This window comes from Hemitrygon akajei, chromosome 6 (genome assembly GCF_048418815.1).
Source record: "Hemitrygon akajei chromosome 6, sHemAka1.3, whole genome shotgun sequence".
Classification (NCBI taxonomy): Eukaryota; Metazoa; Chordata; class Chondrichthyes; order Myliobatiformes; family Dasyatidae; genus Hemitrygon; species Hemitrygon akajei.
This window is the reverse complement of record NC_133129.1, coordinates 48273371-48288433: the sequence shown is the minus strand read 5'-3', so window position 1 is coordinate 48288433 and position 15063 is coordinate 48273371. Positions and strand designations below refer to the sequence as shown.

The following is a 15063-nucleotide window of genomic DNA, read 5'->3' as shown; positions in this document are numbered from 1 at the left end:
TACTTTCATAAACTTCCTCTTGACTAGGGTTTTTTTTTCTTTTTTTCTCTCTTCTTTTCGGTCCCTTGCTTTCAGCTCCCTTTTTTTTTCCTGGTAGTAGGCATTATTATCCTCTGTTGCTAAGTGTATTCACAGTCTGGGAGTTTGACTGTCCGGACTTATACTCTTTATATTGTGTGGTGGTTGGTCTGGAGTTGTTGTTGTTTTTTTCTTGTGTTGTGGGGCTTGGGGAGGACACTAAGCTCACTTGTCTTTAATTTAGGTGCTTTTTTGTAAATTCTCTTCCTTTGTAGCATATTGTTATTGTATGCTTAATTTTGTACTGTATTAATGCTCCTCATTGGGATTTGGGGTTTTTAATTTTGTAAAATGTTTTGAAAAACTAATATTTTTTTTAAAAAGTTAATATTATGCCTTTTCTTAAATTTCTGCAACCAGCCTCCTGAATATTCACAATTACTTTCAATTTTCAGTTCAATATGATAGATCTTTGTGTTTTTCATGATTAGCATATTTTTAATCAGCATATTTACTCCAATGCTGATAATCAGCATATATTTACTTCAATGCTCGATCAAGATCTTTGTTTTTCACTTTATTCAATGTTTCTCAAAAGTTTCATCAACTTCAATTTTGGATAAAGGATACTCAACCTGACGTCTCTCCAGCAAGATGGCGCCAGTGACCATGGATACATATTGCAGCAAGCTTAGAAAACTACTGGATACTCTTCTTCTATACTTCTGAACTGCGATCAATTGCAGCATGTAATTTCCCTTTTAACAATGTATTCTTGGTCTACTGAACAACCTGGCGCTTTTGTGATCTGGAGGATTAACTACAGTTATGTGCAGCTACAGCCATCGTTTTATGGCAGAACATGAACCTGTGGTTGGCTCCATTGCTCTGTGCCGATTAAGGCATCGAACAGGATTAAAATCATCAAGGACGAGAGTAGAAAATGAACTGGTGTTCAGCACTATCTCCCAGCATGCGGAAAATGCAGAAGCATCAGGACCCATACAGCTAGGGTCAGGTGTGGCTGTCACCCTGCAGTCGTCAGGCTGCTAGATAGCTTCCACTCGCCTCATAGAGTCATACAGAAGTACAGCACAGAAACAGGCCCTTTGGCCCATCTAGCCCATGCTGAAACCATTGAAACTGCCAACTCCGATCAACCCACACTGGGACCATAGTTCTCTGTATTGCTACCATCCATGTCCCTATCCAATCTTCTCTAAAGCTTTGAAATCAAGCTCGCATGCAGCACTTGTGCTGGCAGCTCAAGTCAAGTCACTTTTTATTGTCATTTTGACCATAACTGCTGGTACAGTACACAGTAAAAATGAGATGATGTTTTTCAGGACCATGGTGCTACAAGAAACAATACAAAAACTACACTGAACTACGTGAAAACAACACAGAAAAAAAAAATACACTAGATGACAGACCTAACCAGGACTGTATAAAGCGCACAAAACAGTGCAGGCATTACAATAAATAATAGACAATAAGCACAGTAGAGGGCAGTAAGTTGGTGTCAGTCCAGGCTCTGGGTATTGAGGAGTCTGTTAGCTTGGGGGAAGAAACTGTTACATAGTCTGGATGTGAGAGCCCGAATGCTTCGGTACCTTTTCCCAGACGGCAGGAGGGAGAAGAAATTGTATGACGGGTGCGTGGGGTCCTTCATAATGCTGTTTGCCTTGTGGATGCAGCGTGTAGTGTAAATGTCTGTAATGGCGGGAAGAGAGCTCCCGATGATCTTCTCAGCTGACCTCACTATCTGCTGCAGGGTCTTGCGATCGGAGATGATGCAACTTCCGTACCAGATAGTGATGCAGCTGCTCAGGATGCTCTCAATACAACCTCTGTAGAATGTAATGAGGATGGGGGGGGGGGGGGGTGGGAGATGGACTTTCCTCAGCTTTTGCAGAAAGTAGAGATGTTGCTTGGCTTTCTTTGCTATGGAGCCGGTGTTGAAGGACCAGGTGAGATTCTCCACCAGGTGAAAACCAAGAAATTTGATGCTCTTAACAATCTCTACCGAGGAGACATCGATGTTCAGCGGGGAGTGGTCGCTCTGTGCCCTCCTGAAGTTAACAACCATCTCTTTTGTTTTGTTCACATTCAGAGACAGGTTGTTGGCTCTGCACCAGTCCGTTAGCTGCTGCACCTCCTCTCTGTAAGCTGACTCGTCGTTCTTGCTGATGAGACTCACCACGGTCGTGTCATCGGCGAACTTGATGATGTGGTTCGAGCTGTGTGTTGCAGCACAGTCATGGGTCAGCAAACAGCAGTGGACTGAGCACACAGCCCTGGGGGGCCCCCATGAAGTATGTTGGAACGGTGGCGTTGCTCAGGGAGATGTTGAAGATGTCAGTGAGAACATCTGCTAGCTGGTCTGCACATCCTCTAAGCACTCTACCGGGAATATTGTCTGGTCCAGCAGCCTTCTGTGGGTTGACTCTGCACAGGGTTCTCCTCACATCAGCCACGGAGAGACACAGCACCTGGTCATTTGTAGGAGGGGTGGACTTCCTCGCCGCCACATCATTTTCCACCTCAAACTGGGCATAGAAGTTATTCAGTGCATCTGGGAGGGTGGCATCCCCTACAGTCAGGTGATTTTGTCCTGTAGTTGGTGATGTCCTGAACGCCCTTCCGCATGTGCTGTGTGTCACCGCTGTCCCGTTAGTGGCTGTGGATTCGCTGGACATGTGCACGCTTTGCCTCTCTGATGGCTCGGGACAGTTTGGCCCTTGCTGTTGTTAGGGTTGCCTTATCACCTGTTCTGAAGGCGGAGCCACGGGTCCTCAACAGCGCACACACCTCCGCTGTCATCCAGAGCTTCTGGTTAGCGTGTGTAGTGATGGTCTTGGACAAAATGACGTCGTTGATGCGCTTGCTGATGTAGCTAGTCACTGATGCCGTGTACTCCTCTAAGTTGGTAGAGTCACCATCAGTTGTAGCCTCCCTGAATATGTGCCAATCAGTGTGCTCAAAGCAGTCTTGAAGAGCAGAGTCTTGGAGAAATTAACATCTTCAGCATGAAGGCTCTGATAAACTCAGTTGGTGCCACGATGGGCAGACTATAATATTCACACACCAGATTTCAAACTGCTGAAAAAGCCACTCTACTCTGGGCTTTGTTGCAACAAAAGTTTACCAGATGAACAAAGCAAGAAATTCAAGGATGTTCTCTTAGCTTCACTGAAACTTTTTGTATCTCCACTACTCCTGAGAATCATTAGAGCCTCAGTGCCCAGATTGAAGCAGGACAGCAAAATGGTGCCAGGTGTTCCCATCATGGAGAGATAATGGTTTTCCCAATTCAAAGAAATAATTTCTCAAGTGACATTATTTTTGAAACTGGAATAAAAGATCAACAAATGCATCCTTTTCTTTTAAATACACTGTACTGTGAAGCAGAAAGTTTGAAATAAGTTGAAATACAGGTCTAATTTTTACACATAAGACCATAAGATACAAGGATCATTCAGCACATTGCATCTACTCCACCATTCAATCATGGCTGATTTTTTTAAAAATTCCATTGTTTTCTCTTCATAACCTTAAACAATCTTACCAATCGATTTCTGCCTTAAGAACATCCATTGACCTGGCCTCCACAGCCCTCTGAAGCAATAACTCCACCCTCTGGTTGAAGAAATTCCTGACCTATATTAGATGGATGTCCCTTTATTCTGAAGCTGTGCTCTCAGATCTCACACACTTACAGTTCCACCAGCATTTTGAGTGTGTTGCTTGAATTTCCAGCATCTGCAGATTTCTTCGTGTTTACACTTCCAGTCTAACTGCTCTGCTTCATTTACATTGAGCCTTTCTTATTCCAGTGATACATTATTTTCATTCTGCATCATAAAATTTGATACCAGGTACCTATTCCAACTTGTTTGCCAACTCATTGCCTGCTTCCACCTCTTCCATTGCTCTGAAAGAACCTTTAAATTACAGTATTTTTGGAAGCCTCAGTGCAGTCTTTCAGATTCAGACTTTAATCAAGCTTTTATTTGGTAATTCACTGCAACTCTGATCACCTTCCTTACAGTTTTCTATCCCTATAATCACTGAATTGCATACTGTTCTTTGTCTTTGTATAAGGTCTTTCTCATGCCCCTTAATAATTATACATACAGGGGTCTCCAAGGCTACGACAAAGATACTTGTATGAACATCTCACATTAATCATCTACGATAGGTCAAGCCAATCTGCTGCGCCAATAAATACTTGAATAACTTTCAAGTTATGGGGACTGCTCCGTTTAATATTACCTCCCATTCTATTAGGGAAACAGACTTTGTTTTCATCACTTTTATAACAACAACCCTATAGCTATTACGATTTCGATTAACATCCCCCTTTTTATTCACTCGAGGCCCTCATCATCCTTTCAGCTATACTTGAACTGTGTTGTTGGGACTGTCTGTCAGTCCGAGAGTCCAGAGAACGGGTGGATAGTCAACTTTCACAACGAAGCTAAACACAACATTTTGCACACCATCCCCTCCCTCAACCTCCGATTCACTTCCTTCCTTGACATTAAAGTTGACAACTTAATACTTCATGACGCTTCCCCAACCCAGACCCCAGGCACCCGAAGACCCACCAGCCGAGGCAGTGCCGCCTGTTCGTTCATCGTGAGCCGCCGCCGCCGCCGCCAGCCGTTACTCGGCCCCTTTCGCGGTTTTTTTCTTCTCCGTTCAAACGTAGGTCGCGCGCCCAGTACGAGTTCAGACCGTGCCGCGGGGCCCGCGCGCCAAAACAAACGCAGCTACGTCATCGGCAGCAGTGGGAGTGACGCCGAGGCCGAATTTCCTTCCAAGGACTTACGCCATTGGCCAGGCCGATGAGTCGAAAGGTTGGCCGAAAGGGGACAACCCGCAGCTAGTCCGGCAAGTGGCAACCGGCCCTTCGAGTGCGTGCAGACCCAACTACCCGTTTACATCCAGCTGACATCTAGTCACGGAAATAGGCCCTTCGGCCCTACTCCTCTATGCCAGCCAAGATTTTCATGTAAGCAAGTACCATTTGCCCGCGTTTGACCTATCTTCCTTCAAACCTTTCTTATCCATGTGTCCTTTAAATATCGTTAATGCCTCAATCACTTCCACTGGAAGCTCGTTTCCATGTACTGAACACATTCTGTGTGAAGAAGTTCGAGTCGTCAGTATATTGCGATGTGCAGACGTATGGTGAGGTTCAGCATAATGAAAACTTACGTGCAGCAGAGTCACAGGCACATCGATTTCGACAACACACTAACAAATTATAAAAGTTAAAAATGCAAAGCAGGACATCAGTGTCAGAGACAATTCGATAGTAGTACGAGATAATTGCTGAGGTAAGATTAGGACGGTGCAGGAGGATTCAAGAACCTGACTGTTGCAGGAAAGTAACAGGTAACAAAGTAGTTGCTTCCCATGGTCTTAATCTTACCCCTCTCACCTTAAACCTATGTCCTCTAGTTTTTGATTTTGTTTCAAATATATACATATATTTAATACACTTCCTGTAAAGTTAACCATCAGACTCCTCACCTTAAACCTATTCATGGAACAGGTTTCTCACTGTCCACCCTATTAATGACTCATAACTTTGTGTATCTCCATCAGGTTTCCCCTAAACCTCTGACACTCCAAGGAAAACATCCAAACTCCCTAGACTCTCCTCATAACTAAAATGTTCCATCCCAGGAAACATTCATTTCAGTCTGTCTGGTGTTCTTCCTATAGAGCAGGAGTTCCCAATTTTAAGTCATGGACCTGTACCGTTAACTGAGGGGTCTGTGGAGCCCAGATAGGAACCCCTGCTATAGATTGACAACCAGAACTGCACACAGTACTCCGCCAAACTAAAGTGTTACAAAGCTGTACCAAGACTTCATACTGTTATATTCTGTGCCCCTACTGTTACAGGCTAGCATTCGATAAGCATTCTTCACCACCCCTGTTCAGGGTCAAATAACTTGAGAACTAATATCCCTTTGTTCTCCAGTAACTCAAGGGCCCTATCCTACTTTCTCTACTTCCTACTTTGATTAGATCTCCAAACTGCATCACGTCACATTTATTGGAATTTAAATTCTATCTGCCATTGCACCATTAGATGCACCAGCTGATCAAAATTCAGAGTAAATTTATTATCAAACTACATATATGTCACCATATACAACACTGAGATTCATTTACTTGCAGGCATACTCAGTAAGTCCACAGAATAATAACCATAACAGAATCAATGAAAGACCACACAAACTTGGGTGTTCAACCAACGCACAAAAGACTGTGCTAATGCAAACAGAAACGAGTAATAATAATAAATAAATAAGCCATAAATATTGAGAACATGAGTTGAAGAGCCCCTGCATGTGTCCATAGGTTGTGGCAACATTTTAATGATGGGACAAGTGAAGTTATCTCCTTTGGTTCAAAGAGCTTGATGGTTGAGCAGTAATAACTGTTCCTGAACCTAGTGGTGTGAGTTTTGAGACTCCTGTACCTTCTTCCTGATGGCAGCAGCAAGAGAGTATGCCCTGGGTGGTAGGGGGTCCCTGATGATCGTTGTTGCTTTCCTGCTATAGTGTTTCATGTATATGGGAGGGCTAATAAATTGATGACTCAATGGGAGGGCTGTTTGTAGGATTTTCTGTTCAAAGGCATTGGTGTGTGGCCATACCAGAGTGTGGTGCTGCCGGTCATTATACTCTTCACCACACATCTATAGAAGTTTGAAGAAGTTTTAGAGGTCATACGGGATCTTTGCAAACTCCTAGGCCCTGCTGTGTTTTCTTTGTAATTGCACTTTCTTGCTGGACGCAGGACAAGTTCTCCGAAATAGTAACACCAAGGAATTTAAAGTTGGTGACCCTCTCCATCTCTGATCCTTCGATGAAGACTGACTCATGGACCTCTGGTTTCTTCCTCCTGAAGTCAACAATCAGTCACTTGAGCTTGCTGGAATTGAGTGAGAGGTTGTTGTTATGGTACCACTCAGCCAGATTTTCAATTTCTCTCCTATATGCTGATTCGTCACCATATTTGATTTAGTTTACAAATGGTAGTGTCATCAGAAAACTTGAATATGGCATTGTAGCTGAGCTGAGCCTCACAGTCATATGTGTAAAACGAGTAGAGCAGGGGGTTAAGCAAACAGCCTTGTGGGACACCTGTGCTGATGGAGATCTTGGATGAGATGTTGTTGCCAATCTGAACTGACTGAGGCCTATAAGTTAGGAAATCGAGGATCCAGTTGCACAAGGAATACTGAGGCTAAGGTCATAGAGCTTATTGATTAGTTTTGAATGGATTATGATATTGAATGCTGAGCTGTAGTTGATAAAGAGCATCTTGATGTATGCATCTTTGCTGTCCAGATGTTCCATGGTTGAGAGAAGTACCAATGAGATGGCATCAGCTGTGGACCTATTGCCCCGGGAGGCAAGTTGGAGCAGATCCAAGTCATTTCTCATTCAGGAGCTGATATGTTTCACCACCAACCTCTCAAAACATATCATCACTGTGCTACTGGACGATGGTCATTGAGGCACATTATCACATTCTTCTTAGGTACCAGTATAACTGAAGCCTGATTGAAGCAGGTGGGTATCTCAGACTGCCGAAGCAGGAGGTTAGAGATCACAGTGAACACTCCAGAAAGCTTATCAGCACAGATCTTTAGTACTTGGCTTACACAATATCCTTGTATAGTCCGACACCACCATCCTCACTTTCAACAACACCTATTTTCCTGGCATCTGTAGAATTACTAATTCTAAGATATTAATGTGCATAACATACAACAAGGAACCCATTTCCTATGATGCACCACTGGTAACAGGCTTCCAATCACAAAAGTAAGCCTTCAGCATCTGTCTCTTACTCTGAAGCCAAAATGACCTTTCTTTAACCTTTTGGCCCAGCCTCCTATGTAAAACTTTGTCAAAGTCCTTACTGAAGTCCATGTTGACCCTATCAACTACACTGCCCTCATCAATATATTTTGTTTTACTGCAAAAAACTTTGTCAAATTAGTCAAGACAGGATCACTCACCAACAAAGATGCGTTGACTACCCTTGATGAACTTCTGCCTTTCCAATACAGATTAATCTCAACTCTCAGAAATTCTTCCAGTCACTTCTTCATCACTAATGTTAGACTGATGCGCTTGTAATAACCTGGCTTATCCCTGCTGCTGCTTCTAGTCATGTGCCACCTCATCTGTGGCTAATGATTTAAAAATCTTTTTCAGGGTCCTAGCAATCTCCTCTTTTGTCTCAAATGACAGTGTGAGATACCATTAATATGAACTCTCATCATCCCCTGGTGATTTATCCACATTTTTTATCCAATGAGACATCCAAAACACCCATCTTCAAAAGTGTACAGATTCTCTCAATGTCAACTGAACAAAAATAAATGTGAATAGTAATTTTCACTAAAGAAAGAACATGCAAGTATTTTTTACAACTCCATTGTATCCCAAACTCATTGATAATTAATACTGTACATTATTTTTTGAATTTTATTACAAAAAAACAAGTGCAAATTTGTACAAACCTGCGCTGCATTAACAGTACAATGAACAAATGACCAGATATTAACATTTCAGTTGAGAAAGTAAAATGGTGAGAATTCCCACCCTTCATTGGAAAATTAAAAGAAAATAACCCTCAGATTTAATCTTTTATTTGAGGCATTAACACCCCAATGATGTTGCTGGTAATATACTGAAGTATTACCAAAGGTGACTGAAGAAATTGAGTTCTGATTTAACTGAGAGCTCTACAAAAGAAGCCAAACCACCCAGCACACACACACTTGTACATTTTCACAATTCTTTAAGGAAAATCAATGAAGTGAAATTTTTCGCTGTTAGACTGTTAGGGACCATTTTGGGGTTATGAAATTATGAATAACATAATTATGGATTACTAACATGAGAACCAGTCTTCAGAAAATTAAACTTGTATACAATTTAACTTTGAAGCTAGTGAAACCAATCACCTGGGTCATAGTGCACCGCAGAACAAAAACAGGTCCTCTGGCCCATTTAGTCCATACCAAATTATTATTCTGCCTAGTCCCATCATCCTGCACCCACAAGCGCACATACCCCTCACATCCACATACTTATCCAAATCTCTCTCAGATGTTGAAATTGAACCCGCATCCACGTCTGATGGCAGCTCCTTCCATACTCTCATCTTCCTGAGTAGTTTCCCTTCATATTTCACCTTTCACCCTTAACCTATGATCTCTTGTTCAAGTCCCACCAAACCTCAGTTGGAAAAGCCTGTTTGCATCGATCCTATCAACACCACTCATAATTTTGTATATCTCTATCAAATAGACAATAGAGTAGGCCATTTGGCCCTTCTAGCCAGCACCGCCACTCACTGTGACCTTGGCTGATCATACACAATCAGTACCCCGTTCCTGCCCTCTCCCCATATCCCTTGACCCTGCTATCTATAAGAGCTCTATCTAACTCTCTCTTGAATGCATCCAGAGACTTGGCCTCCACTGCCTTCTGGGGCAGAGCATTCCACATATCCACCACCCTCTGGGTGAAAAAGTTTTTCCGCATCTCTGTTCTAAATGGCCTACCCCTTATTCTTAAACTGTGGCCTCTAGTTCTGGACTCACCCATCAGCGGGAACATGCTTCCTGCCTCCAGTGTGTCCAATCCCTTAATAATCTTATATGTTTCAATCAGATCCCCTCTCATCCTTCTAAATTCCAGTGTATTGGAGCCCAGTCGCTCCAATTTTTCAACATATAACAGTCCCGCCATTCCGGGAATTAACCTTGTGAACCTACGCTGCACTCCCTCAATAGCAAGAATGTCCTTCCTCAAATTTGGAGAACAAAACTGCACACAATACTCCAGGTGTGGTCTCACCAGGGCCCTGTACAGCTGCAGAAGGACCTCTTTACTCCTATACTCAATTCCTCTTGTTATAAAAGCCAGTATGCCATTAGCCTTCTTCACTGCCTGCTGTACCTGCATGCTTGCTTTCATTGACTGATGTACAAGAACACCTAGATCTCGTTGTACTTCCCCTTTCCCTAACTTGACTCCATTTAGATAATAATCTGCCTTCCTGTTCTTGTCACTAAAGTGGATAACCTCACATTTATCCACATTAAACTGCATCTGCCATACATTTGCCCACTCACCCAACATTGTCATAACATCCTCCTGACATTTCACACTGCCACCCAGCTTTGTGTCATCAGCAAATTTGCTAATGTTACTTTTAATCCCTTCATCTAAATCATTAATGTATATTGTAAACAGCTGCGGTCCCAGCACCGAACCTTGGGGTACCCCACTGGTCACAGCCTGCCATTCCGAAAGGGACCCGTTAATCGCTACTCTTTGTTTCCTGTCAGCCAGCCAATTTTCAATCCATGTCAGTACTCTGCCCCCAATACCATGTGCCCTAATTTTGCCCACTAATCTCTTATGTGGGACTTTATCAAAAGCTTTCTGGAAGTCCAGGTACACTACATCCACTGGCTCTCCCTTGTCCATTTTCATAGTTACATCCTCAAAAAACTCTAATCCAGAAGATTAGTCAAGCATGATTTTCCCTTCATAAATCCATGCTGACTCGGACTGATCCTTCTACTGCTATCCAAATGTGTCGTAATTTCCTCTTTTATAATTGACTCCAGCATCTTTACCACCACTGACGTCAGGCTAACCGGTCTATAATTCCCTGTTTTCTCTCTCCCTCCTTTCTTGAAAAGTGGGACAACATTAGCCACCCTCCAATCAGCAGGAACTGTTCCTGAATCTATAGAACATTGGAAAATGATTACCAATGCGTCCACGATTTCCAGAGCCACTTTTTTAAGTACCCTGGGATGCAGACCATCAGGTCCCGGGGACTGAGCAGCCTTCAGACTCAACAGTCTATCCAACACCGTTTCTTGCCTAATATAAATTTCCTTCAGTTCATCCTTTACCCTAGTTCCTTTGACCACTATTACATCTGGGAGATTGTTTGTGTCTTCCCTAGTGAAGACAGATCCAAAGTACCTGTTCAACTCATCTGCCATTTCCTTGTTCCCCATAATAAATTCACCCGTTTCTGTCTTCAATGGCCCAATTTTGGTCTTAACTATTTTTTTGCTATTCACATACCTAAAGAAGCTTTTACTATCCTCCTTTATATTCTTGGCTAGTTTACCTTCGTACCTCATTTTTTCTTGACGTATTGCCTTTTTTGTTATCTTCTGTTGCCCTTTAAAAACTTCCCAGTCCTCCGGTTTCCCGCTCATCTTTGCTATGTTATACTTCTCTTTTATTTTTACACTGCCCTTTACTTCCCTCGTCAGCCACGGCCGCCCCTTACTCCCCTTAGGATCTTTCTTCCTATTTGGAATGAACCGATCCTGCACCTTCTGCATTATTCCCAGAAATACCTGCCATTTTTGTTCCACTGTCTTCCCTGCTAGGGTATTGTTCCATTGAACTTTGGCGAGCTCCTCCCTCATAGCTTTGTTCAACCGTAATACTGACACATCCGATTTTCCCTTCTCCTTCTCAAATTGTAGGTTAAAACATATCATATTATGGTCACTACCTCCTAAAGGTTCCTTTACCTCCAGGTCCCTGATCAAATCCGGTTCATTGCACAACACTAAATCTAGAATTGCCTTCTCCCTGGTAGGCTCCAGTACAAGCTGTTCTAAGAATCCATCTCGGAGGCACTCCACAAACTCCCTTTCTTGGGGTCCAGTACCATTCTGATTCTCCCAGTCTACCTGCATGTTGAAATCCCCCATGACAACTGTATCATTACCTTTGCGACATGCCAATTTTAACTCTTCATTCAACTTACACCCTACATCCAGACTGCTGTTTGGGGGCCTGTAGATAACTCCCATTAGGGTCTTTCTACCCTTAGAATTTCTCAGTTCTATCCATACTGACTCTACATCCCCTGATTCTATGTCCCCCCTCGCAAGGGACCGAATATCATTCCTCACCAACAGAGCCACCCCACCCGCTCTGCCAGTCAGTCTGTCCTTTCGATAAGATGTATATCCTTGAATATTCATTTCCCAGGCCCTGTCCGCTTGAAGCCATGTCTCAGTTATTCCCACAACATTGTACTTGCCAATTTCCAACTGAGCCTCAAGCTCATCTACTTTATTCCTTATACTTCGTGCATTCATATATAATACTTTTAATTCGGTACTCACCTCTCCTTTCATATCAATTCCTATTTCACTTGGCCATACTGTATGATCTCTTCTTGAGCTTTCTACTCCATTGATTCTGTTGTCCTTTTTAACTTTTCTTATTTTCACTTTCCCTTTAACTCCATCCTTATATTTCCAGTTCATCCCCTCTCCCCCACTACTTAGTTTAAACACATCCCTGTTGCAGTGGCAAACCTGTCTGCCAGAATGCTGGTCCCCCACCTATTAAGGTGCAACCCGTCCCTTTTGTACAATTCATCCCTACCGCAAAACAGATCCCAGTGGTCCAAGAATGTAAATCCTTGCTTCCTGCACCAGTTCCTCAGCCACACATTCAGATCCATTATCTCCCTGTTCCTGCCCTCTCCAGCACGAGGAACTGGAAGCAAACCAGAGATAACCACCCTGGAAGTCCTGCTTTTCAGCCTTCTTCCGAGTTCTCTGAAGTCCCGCTGCAGAATGTCCTTCCTCTTCTTCCCGATGTCATTTGTGCCGACATGCACTACTGCTTCCGGCTGTTCGCCTTCACCCTTGAGGATTCCCTGCAATTGGTCCATGATGTCCTGGATCCTAGCACCAGGGAGGCAACACACCATCCTTAAATCTCGCCTGTTGCCGCAGAAACCCCTTTCCGTACCTCTTACTATGGAGTTCCCTACTACCACGGCTCTTCCTGATGTCTGACTCCTCGGCTCTGCTTCTGCACCAATTTTCGGCTCGCAGACCTGTCCACCTCTCAGACAGGCAGTATCTTCTGTCCTGACAGCTTCCAAGAAGGTGAACCTGTTTACAAGAGGTACATCCCCTGGGGTCTCCTGTACTTCAAGCATCCTTTCCCTCCTCATTGTTGCCCCCTTTCTCTCTTCCGGTATCCTCGGTGTAACAACCTCACTGTAGGTCCTGTCCAGAAAACCCTCGTTTTTGCGGATAAACCTGAGGTCATCCAGTTCTTTCTTCAGTGCTGCAACATGCTCCTTCAGAAGCTGAATCTGGACACACTTTCCACAGCTGTAGCAGCCAGAGGCACCATCAGTGTCCCTGACCTCCCACATCATGCACATAGCACACTGAATCAGCTTAGCGGTCATGTCTTCACCCTCTGCAATTGTGCCTGGTGTAGTCTCCTCGTCGAAGACTCTCGAGCCAAAGACCAGCACTTTTCACACCAGGCACTTCCCTCGACCAGGCCACTTCCCGACAGGCCCCAAATCTGCCCTCATTCTCCTACGTTCCAGGGAATAAAGTCCTAACCTATCCAACCTTTCCCCATAACTCAGATCTTTAAATCCTGGCAACATCCTTGTAAAAGGATGGCAAGGACACTCTCACATAAACACATTCTCTGTAGGAATGTGGGACATGGGACAGTCTCTGTCCTATTGAAACTACATTAAGTATTTGTGACCTAATCTTCTGGTTAGTTGCATATTCATAGCCCCATCCTTCAAGATTGTGACTATTCTCTAAATAAAATAAGTAACAAAAGAGGTAATATTTTAAGTACAGTATGTGGCTTTTGGAACAGACACTGGTTTTGCTACTTGAAATGTGCTACCATTGTAAATATGGATTTTATCTTACTATATTCGAAATGTTAAAGTTAAATCAGCAATTATAGCAAATGTAACTGAAGTTAGTCATTTATTATCTTTGTGTTGAAGCTTAAAATATTCTGTCAGAAAAGTGAGATACTTTTGTACTATTTTTGCTGTGAATAAAAACATTTATATTTCCTAATTACAATTTCCATGTGGCTCAGTTTTAGTCAGTCACAACATTTGGGGGCTCATCTTGACTCAGTATGTGGCCAATGACCCCAGAGTCTAAAGGGATGAACATTTTTTTTTAAAAAGAAGCACCCGTAAGTTTAGATCTATTAAGGTCAACAAATGAATAAAGGAAACAATTTAATTAATCTTACAGATCGCATAATATAAAACTGACCTTCCAGTAAGATGGTGGCACACTTGGAAGCAGCGGCTTCGACAGGGTCAACCAAAGATGTCATTGTCTTTGGTTTTTTTTTACAATTGCAAGACCCTCTTGGACATTAAGAACTTTTAAGTATCGCAGGTCAACTCCATCAGCAATTTGTGTGGTGGCAGAGAAACTGAAGGATCTGCAGATTGTGATGCTGCCTAAGACAGAATGGCATTGATGCGCAAAGGAGGTGTGCAGTGTAACAGCAAGTGATCGGCTTACTTTCTTCTGATCGCAAGACCCTGTTGGACATTGGCGGTTTAGCTTATTGGAAATTGGCAGGGGAACTGCGTGGCCTTGGTTGTAGCAAGGACTAGGCCTCAAGCCACGGCGTTGCCTATTTGCAGCCACCCAGGGGCAGGCATCGGAGTCAGGCACTCTACTGGAGTGCTGAAGGTGGCATGGCGTGGTATGGCGTCCATCGTGGAGTTGGTGCTTCCTCCCTCCCCTCACCCTGTGTTCGCTCTGCAGAAGACAAGCTGTATTGTTTATTCCACTGCAACATTCATGGACTCAGGGACTTGGACTATATTTTTTTGTGTGACTGTATTTTACTGCCATCTTACATAAACTTGCTATCTTATAGGTGCTATATGTACCTTGTACTGTGTATGACTATTGCTACTGTGTTTTGTACCTTGGATCCAAGGTAATGCTGTTCGTTCAGCTGTACAGTATTCATGGATATTCATGTATGGTTGATTGACAATTAAATTGAACTTAAAATAGGAAAAGGTCTAAGCATGTTACTACAATGCACGTAAAAACAAACCATGTCACACCCTATGCAAAATTAATCTGAAGTGATGAAATTAATCACTTCCAATAAAGTGAGGCCATCAACG

At 43.2% G+C, this 15063-nt stretch overlaps 1 protein-coding gene and 1 long non-coding RNA gene across 2 annotated transcripts in view; one reads left to right on the top strand and one right to left on the bottom strand.

Moving 5' to 3' along the window:
* Positions 1-4783, bottom strand: part of LOC140729061 (uncharacterized) — a 124284-nt gene extending 119501 nt beyond the window's left edge. Inside the window, exon 1 of the mRNA XM_073048342.1 lies at positions 4629-4783. Coding sequence (XP_072904443.1) covers positions 4629-4658 — 30 coding nt within the window. The 5' untranslated portion in view covers positions 4659-4783. The remainder of the gene's footprint in view (positions 1-4628) is intronic.
* Positions 4784-4838: 55 nt separating this feature from the next.
* On the top strand, positions 4839-14939 carry LOC140729063 (uncharacterized). The gene is made up of 3 exons (XR_012099251.1): positions 4839-5035; positions 8271-8471; positions 14162-14939. It is a non-coding gene; the product is annotated as an uncharacterized lncRNA (long non-coding RNA).
* Positions 14940-15063: the final 124 nt, after the last annotated feature.